Below are 9,021 nucleotides of genomic sequence, written 5' to 3'. Positions count from 1 at the left end.
CCAGTGCACGAACAAAAAGGGCCTCCCATTCAGAGCCCCTCAAGCATGAAGACAGAGCCAAAGACAAATTAACGTGTGGGTGGTTAGGCTGTGTGAATGCTGGTAAATGTACTTTTGGGCGACAGGTCAAAGGATCAAGTACGAAGGATGGGAGAGAAATTGTCTGTGGCGATAGTATCTTCCCTGCAATAAATCCAGAAAGAGAGAAAAAAAAACAGGCTATACCCTATTTGAATAATAATATATCGACTATTAACTACTGCAAATTTGGTAACAAAAATATTTATTTCCATAATATTAAAATTATGTAGTTCAGAGAAAAATAATATTGATAAAGAATTTGAGGTATTTGACATATTTTAAGACAGCATGGGCACCAATATTAAAAATACAGCAGATAAAGTTCATTAGTAAGAAAAATGGAATGCAGCAAAATAAACTAGAACCAAATCAGCAGAAGTTATGGATCCAGAAATCCAATTTCCCTGACTTAGAGTAATCACTAGTGCGTGAACATTGTAATTTGGACCAAATAAAATCAAATTTCCTACTTTGAGGAATGACACCAAATGACACAGAAAAAGGGCACCAGAAGAAAGTTTAAAGCCAGACAGGGAGACACCTTTTCAGTTCATAAAGGTTCCAGTTTTATTTAATCGTTATGAGAAAATAAATTAAGACATATCAAAAAGGCTGAATTTTTTAACTACATCAGATAAAGTTACAGATTCACAAACTTCCCAAATAGATCAAATTGACTTTAAATGCTGCTTGGCACATACGAGAGTGAGGCTTTTAAGAAGCAAGCACACATTAAAAGACACGTAAAAGTTCCAGTTTTGATTGGCAATGTTATAAAACGCTGTTCGTGGACACATTTGAAGACAACCTGCTTTTTAAACCGTAAAGGCACAAATGGCTCAATTAGACAGAATAGTATTGATAGCACCACCAGTTTACACACGCATGTAAAGTCTTTGCCACCCAATGAATTTCTACAACAAAGAAATGACGATCACGTAGAAAAGGTCACAGTTCCTCCGGTTGTCGGAGCGGTGCCGATGGCAGTAAACTGATGTCGACACACAAACACAAGCTTGAATTTATTGTCACGAGAGCGAAGCTTCAATTCTACGCATGGCGCAGCGGATTGATCGTCTTCATTCGTCATGGAAGTGGGAGAGGACACACGGAAAGCAAAACGACAAACGCACTCAGTCTCATTCAGTCTCTCACACACACAAAGCCTCTCGTTTTTCACTGGTCCTTGTCATGGTTGAGGGCCCGGTTAACAGCTGATGGAACAAATAGAGAAGAAACTAGAATTACTGCGTTGCGATTGAATGCTTCTACCAACCAGACATGTTGAAGTTTACATGCACGTCAGTCCAAAATGTCAGCACAATGTCAGCGTTCATCTTATTAGACATTTGTGTAAAGTTTCCACAATTTGCATTTCAATACTTGAGTTTATAGCCCCCCCAAAAAAGCCTTAAAATCTCTTTTTGCAGGAAGGTTAAACAGACGCAGAGATATAACGGAGTATTGTGTTTGAGGATGTATTTTTACAGTGTGAATCTAGAAAGTGAGGGAGGTTTGTCTGCTGTGAGAATATACTGCTGCGATATCTAAATATATAAATATATAGTATGTGGCTGTACTTGCACGTATACTGTTGGTATCTCACCCTCCTTCGTCACAGACTCAGTTATGGTCTTAGCCTTGGCGGTCAGATCGCTGACCACACTGTCCATGGCAGCCTGGTGTTTCAAGAAAAATGGCCGGATGACGCGCCTGTACAAGATCTCAGAACCGTTCCACGTCACCGGAGCCATGCACCATACCAGGAACGCACACTGAGGAGAGAGCAGATCTTAGCTGTCCTGCTACCGTGCAACTTCCTGTCCAAACTCTGATCGATGGATCTCAAAAAAACCTGAGGAAATACTTCCACTGGAACTGACGGGGATGTCCCAAATGCATCGCAGATATGAACTGTATACAGTGTGTACTAGTATATACAAATATTTATACTATTGTTGTCGTTTTTGTCCAATGTTTCTAGAACTGCCTATGTTTTGCAGCAAGACCATTTACATTATATTAGATTTATTTAACTGATGCGTTTATCCAAATCAATTGTGACAATAAGTGTATTCAAACATGTGGGCACAACCTCAGAACGTGCTAGAATTAATGATGCAAGTGCATCAATGTCATCACATACGATGGTCTACCTCAAATGCTACATTTCCTTTGTACACTGCATCGAGGGAAAATAGTGTCCACCAAAAAGCTCCTTACATTTTTTTTCTTTTTTAAATAAATAAATGAAAATCAAGCCTCTTGGTATTTTTTGTGTTTACTTATTGTTTCACTTCTACAGTTTGAACACAAAGTATTTAAAAACAGGCACAAACTACACACAGCAGAATGTAATTTTCTCATGTTAACGTTACACAAACTGTCCACAAGAGTGCGCCGTTGGCCAGCTTCAACGTACAGAGGCCCGAAATCAACAAGCCTCATGTGATCCAACACATCGTGACCGTCTGTGGTTTCACAGTAAAAGCATACTTAGCTGGCAAGACAATACACAATAGAAAGTAACGAAATGAAAGAAGTTTAAAATAAAAAAGGACCAAATATCAATCCATACAAAAAAAAAACACCCAAAACATTAAAATGTCCACATACCTTGCCTATATAGTAGAAGGGAAACCAGAAGAGGAAGATGTCAGAGAAAGCCTCGACGATGCTGAAGAGTCCATAAACGACCCAGTAGGTCAGCCACTGGGTGTCATCCTCCTTCAAGTTGCTCTCGATGGCCTTAATGCTGAATGCACAGCATCAACGACAGGTTTGAGTCAGAAGATGGGCGAGGTTATAACATCAAAAGTACATACAGCAAAGGTTAAAAGTCTGAAACCCTATGTGTATTGAGCTTTTGACAATGTGTAGCATGGATTTAAAGAAGGGCGTGTCCCTGTATTGTTGTCCTTCTGGGAGGCTCGTGCATAAGAAGTATGGGGATGACATGATAAAAAAGATGGCGAACTTTCCCTTTGATTTTCTACACATTGTGTTGTTTTGGCAAACATTGAAATAAGCTTAACGTCATACATACGAGAAATAAGCTGGATAGGCAAAGCCGATCAGGTTGCAGAGCAGCGAGGCTCCGTATCCAAACAGCAGATACAGCCCGACGATGGCCAGAAAACCTGCAGAGAGAGAGAGAGAGAGAGAGAGAAAGAGGCAGAAGGCGGGACAAGATTAAAGGGATGAGGTTATCAAGTGACTTGACAAACACGTCTCAAGAAGCTTAAAACATTTGTTGCAAACAGTGTTTGTGTGTGTGTGTGTGTGTAAGAGAGCAGGATGCCAAGACGGCACAGTACCAGGATAAGGAGGAGCACCAAACAAAGTCAAACACCGATATTCAAATTCATTGAGTGGAAGAGTTGGCATTAAATACGCACACAGTCATGTGACACAGCCAAGGGGTTTTCCATGAGTTAAATGTTGTGTTACTATTACAGTGTTTGTGGACCGCCAAGTTGATAAATCAATTTGTCAATCAATCTGCATTCATTTTTGAATAGTTGTTTTACAGTAAAAAAGTGCCAAACATTTTAGAATAGTAAACTTTATATCTTTGGGATTTGGAGAGAATTTGAATATTTCCCCTTGGGCAATGGGAAAGTATTCCAATTTTTCTCTTCTCGCTCAAGTGATTAATCGATAGAGGAAATAAGTTGAATGAAAAATACACTCAATTTCAGTTTTTGTTGACACCCTCAGAGAAAACCCCGGGTTCAGGCAAGTGGAAGTTGTAGGATTGAGCAAGTGAACAATAAACATGATCTTTACTCTGGATGCCGCGATTGATCTGCCAGGATTCAGTACAAATGTGCGATTGGGAGATCAGCATTAATGATTTCTGACAATGCTACATTGTGGACAACAAATCCGTGTTGAAACTGTCAGGAGGAGAGCTGGTTAACAACAGCTGACGTTGTCAGAGATTACATTGAGTAGCATCACAATGCATTCAGGCAATTAAATGAGTGTGGGGCAATGATAGGTTATAATGTTATCATGATGAGATCAAATGTGATCCTGCAAAAATGTAGCTTTAAGTGAGAAACTTGAATAAATACAGTTGTTTGAAGGATATGTTCACACAGCAACATAAAATAAATATCAAAAGAGGTAATTACGACCTGTTTGACTTCCTAACACACTAGCTTTAAGCAGGTTATAATGCATAATTAAATCTACTAAGGCCACACTTCTGTAGAAAGCAGCCACAGTTGGTGATTGGTGGAACAGTGGAAAGAAACTTTGGATGGATTTAGTTTCTGTTGAGTTTGAATGAAGTGTGTTTTGCAACGATCCTTGAGGTAAAATCATTGCTTCTATCAATAGGGTCTGGTGGCTTTGAGGAGAGCATATCAATAGTATGGATATTTGGAAAGTAAAACATCTCAACTACATGCCCAAAGCTCACCGTCAGACCGTGGCCTGCATTTGATCTCCTTTTATTAATATAATGCAGCGCAACACTAAACAATTCCCTTAACAACAAACGTGACGGAATTTACACTTTTTTTCGACGACAACCAAAACTAAATATTATAAACTTTATAAAAAAGGTGGAATTGATGGTGGAAATGTTGTATTGAATTGCAATACATAGTCCAGATGTAGCTAATAAAGCAATCATTGTATAGGAGGCTTTTGCTGCAGGATATTACACACAAACTCACCCTAAACTCTGCAGGACAATCAACACATCTGAACTGCTTTGCTTAATCCCTCAGAGGCTTGAACCGTTTTCTGATTAGCTGCTAACTTCTAAGCAAATAGACCGCAGTCTGAACAGCCATTTAAGGCTTTTTCTTTTCTTCCATTACAGATCGACATCTCAAAACCAGTCATGTGTTTGTTTTCCCCATCTCTTTAAAACCCTCCCAGGTTCATCAAATAATGTCAGAAAGCAGATCTTTTTCAGAGCTTTTGTACGTGGGAACTCTGTTATCATGCAAACAAGGAGAATGAAGCCTCACCTTCCAGCAGCTGTGGATGTGAGTCATGCATAAATCATTCAAATGTATCCAAAACACAACTGTTGACACAAAACTCATCCCAAGAAAAGCCTTCGGCATGATGGTGTCACTCGGTATCTAGAGCACTAAAAGCCTTTGATACTGGTCTCACCATTGCCGGCTCTTTACATCTCATTTGTGTGTCCCAGCTCATATACAAATGCCCATGCAATTCCCAGTCTGCCCATTTCTCTCTAATAAAGGTAAAACTGGAACAACTGGTTGAAACAGAAGACCCTGAAGAGACAATGCCTGACATAAGCAGACACTGCACCACAATGCTTTAAATAGGGAAATCCTAAACTGATGGTTTTAATCAGGCAGTGATGAATAACACAAAGCTGATCCATCTGGCTCTGAACTGCTTGAAGAAAAATTAACATTGCATCCATGTGACCTCTCAAAGACTTTACAGCCTGCAATGAAAACAAATGTGCTTCTCGTGGAAAAACAAAAGTACAAAAATCATTCCACAGTTGTGCAATCCTGTCACGTGGAACTCACACTACTAATTAGAGTTGCTCTCTAGTTCCTCCTTTACATCAAATCACCACAAAAACCTTTTGTAAAGAGTACAGTGGGTGACGGGCTGAAGTTGGCTTTAAAAAACACGGAGCTAACAAACAACGGCCTGTCACCCAGCGGCGATGAAACCGCTCTCTACTCCAGTCAGCAGATTAGTCTTCCCACAGGCGTGAGCTCCAGACGTTGCCCGAGCTAAACAGTGGTAAACTGGAGGGTCGCCGCTTTGTGGCTCTGTGATCAAGGCAACGTATAACACAACATTACAATGAGGCGACAGGAAAGACGTTTCTAGCGTGCAGTGCAGCCCGTTGTCAAAAAGAACAGGTCAAGGTATAATTTGGCAGCTCTTTCAGGTTTTACCTTTAGCCAAATGCAGGGTAGGGACGAGTCAAGTGATATTTGCATACAATCCTCAGCATTTGTGAGCCAGTTTGTGTGTGTGTGTTGGGACACAAAAACACAGAATTATTTGCATGTATATCTGACTGAGCTTTAGCCGACACCAAACAACTACTCTAATTGACATTTTTATGATCATGAAATCATTTTATTACTTCTAAGAAGGAAATAGTGACCATACTTCAGAGGGGTTGGTGTTGGGGAGAGCCAGGGCAATACATGTTGGCTGATCAGCACCAATAAATTGCAGCACAGAAATGACAAAACATATGTCTGGACTAGTTTAGAATAGGGCTGTAACAAACGATCATGTTTTATTCCATACCGGTCTGCAAATAGTTTTTGTAGTTAATCTTTTTGTTCCAAGTCCAAGTTGACCAACATCCCAAACAACACAGATACTCAATTGACAATAATACAAATACAAAAACAGAGTAAAGCAGCAACTCTGGGATAAGTGGTTCCCATGTTGCTTAAAAAAATAATAATTGATAAACCTATTATCAAAATTGTTGACAGGTCATTTTCCATGGATTGAATTAAATCAACATCTTTTCAGCTCAAGTTTAGAGTGTATTTCCATTAGTTTGTCCACCTGATTCAACTTATAAGTTTTTAACTTAGTTTTTTTAACTTATAATTTGTATTTAATAACTAAAAAGGACTCTTACCAAAAAGGTTGTGTGTGTTTTTTCTTACATTAAAAATGTATATTTGCTGATATATTACCAGGCTTTTTAAACTTTCAAATAGCAATATCAGCCACCAAAGCCCAAGACCAGTCGGGCTGTAATGCCAGGGCAAAGTCTATTAAGAGTGATATTTTAAATCATGTGCAAACACTTCCTGAACATTCACATACAGAAGCCAACACATCTCCATGACCTTAAATGTAGTCGTTTAAATGCATCTTGTTGTTCACATCCATCTGTGAAACATCAGCTCTACATTTTTAGTAACATGCTTCCTTTAACTGGCATTGCAGACATAATACTGACTGCATTGATCCTGTAACCCGAGGTGTTTGGCCTTTATATACTTTCTGTGCAAACTGGCAACAGAAAAACTTCCTAAAATCTAACCGGGAGCAGCCTGCAGCTGAACAACCAGTCGTCCTAGAGTCTCTTCCCATCCATATGCATGGCACTGGATATTTCAGGACGTGATATAAATACCCCCTGGGACCAGCTGCTGCTGGCATATTACAAGCAGTATGTTGAAGTGTGTGTGTGTAGGATTATAACTGTACCAACATTAAAGTCTGAGTTGGATGATCTTGGGTACTTGAGCATGAGAAAGCTGCTAAACTGAACCAGACACACCGGATATGAAACCACACTGAAGAAGACAAAGTGCTCGTGCAACAGTGTGACCACAACCGGTTGCCAGTTAGTTGCAGCTCGAGTGGCAACTTATTAGCTAAACTAGCCAACTAAAGAATGGAGCTACAGAGTTAGTTCTAGGGGAAGGGAGGTTCAGCGTTATCTCCCGGCATTGTTCAAAGTACACTCGAGCACGAGAGCGAGTTTAACGGAACTGTTACCGTACCCAGGGCGATGTACTCTCTCTTCACGCCCGTTTTGGTCTCTAGCGTCGCCAGCTGGTCCGTCACACAGTTCTTCTCGTGGAGCAGAGTCACGAAGCGCTCCTTGAACTGACTCATGTTCGGGCTCTTCTCGGGGGCCTGTGGTCGACACAAACCGCACAGAAAATGAAACCAACTTTTTTTTTTTGAGGTATGATTTGCGATGAAAACACAAAACAAAAGGGGGTATTTTTACTGACCTTGGTTTGATAATTTGCCCGAAAACTTCGCCCGCTGGATGGCTGACTGCTGACTCTGTCAAGTTGCCGTGGCAGTGGGGGAGGAGTCTGACGGTTCACCAGCTGACCAATCACAGCGCTCCGTTGAGTAGCGTTCACCTCAGCAGGTGAATAAACAACGGTTTACTTTTTGTGTGGGACTCCTTATGTACACTATGGTAGGGACTGTTGCTCTTTAAACAGCTTAAAAGCTTTATTAAAAGTATCACGTAAACTTGATAAATTAAATCTATTTCCACAATAAGTTTGTACTTTTCCACAAATGTGTTATTTGAGTAATAATAAATATTAAAAAGTCAAATTTGCGTTTCCATTGTCAAATGTTGATACTATTGAGTCGTTCTCTGGGGCAATATTCAGAAATTAATTCAAATTGGAAAATGAAAATGCTTATTTAAACAATGCAGCCTAATGTTCCCTTTTCGCCAAGCATCATTTAAGTCCCATCTCATAAAATGCTTTCTTTTCCTGAACATTTGAGAATGGGAATTCAAATGAAAGCGGAATTTGACATTTGAATGTAAACAGGCCACAGTAGAGGGTGCCTTATCATGTTTGATCTACCAAAATGGGCTTCCAAGAGGACCCTTTTGCTACTGTTTGGTACTTTTTATGGTAGTGTTTATCTTCAAAACCTCTTATATCCTTCAGATAATCTATAAATAAACCCAAATTATGAGGGAATGCATAGACCAGCAAAAAAATAACAAAAGAAGACTTTTATGTTTTTTAAAACCCCTTTAAACTGTAAAGAATCCATTCGTGAGGCCATTAATTAACCTCAAAGGTCTTTTTTACAATGTAAAAATGAATGATGCAGATATCTGTAATGTTATTTTGTACATTTTACACATAAAAAAACACTTAGAACTATTCCAATAGGGTTACAACTCTACGGTTTAATATTATAAGGTACTGTTATCCCAAAGTAGTAAGTAAAAGCATGTAGGTGATCCAGTAAAAAGCTGGAACCAGACAGGTTTACTGCAATATGTAATATGCAAAGTTCTCAGAGTGACACGTTTGTTTTTTCTTTTCGGTCGAAGAGGAAAGGCATTTTTTCAACTAGGAAGTGGTGACTAATATCTCATCTGAAATGCATCAGAGCAGCAAATACGTTTTAACCTTCCCAGTAGCTGCTGATGTTTAGGGAAAGCTTGATGAC

The 9,021-nt window shown here is 39.5% G+C and overlaps 1 protein-coding gene across 1 annotated transcript; it reads right to left on the bottom strand.

Moving 5' to 3' along the window:
* Nucleotides 1–629: 629 nt before the first annotated feature.
* LOC306743439 (receptor expression-enhancing protein 5) lies at nucleotides 630–7,873 on the bottom strand. The gene is made up of 6 exons (XM_079225947.1): nucleotides 7,818–7,873; nucleotides 7,581–7,716; nucleotides 3,128–3,221; nucleotides 2,698–2,836; nucleotides 1,688–1,856; nucleotides 630–1,295 (listed from the first exon to the last, which is right to left on the bottom strand). The coding sequence occupies exons 2-6, from the start codon at nucleotides 7,693–7,695 to the stop codon at nucleotides 1,258–1,260; spliced, it is 555 nt and encodes a 184-aa protein (XP_079082073.1). The 5' UTR covers nucleotides 7,696–7,716; nucleotides 7,818–7,873; the 3' UTR covers nucleotides 630–1,257.
* Between the last annotated feature and the right edge of the window lie 1,148 nt (nucleotides 7,874–9,021).

The sequence above is a fragment of the Taurulus bubalis genome, assembly GCF_910589615.1.
Source record: "Taurulus bubalis genome assembly, chromosome: 1".
In the NCBI taxonomy this organism is placed as follows: Eukaryota; Metazoa; Chordata; class Actinopteri; order Perciformes; family Cottidae; genus Taurulus; species Taurulus bubalis.
The sequence above is the reverse complement of the archived record's forward strand: the minus strand, read 5'-3'. Positions and strand labels throughout refer to the sequence as shown.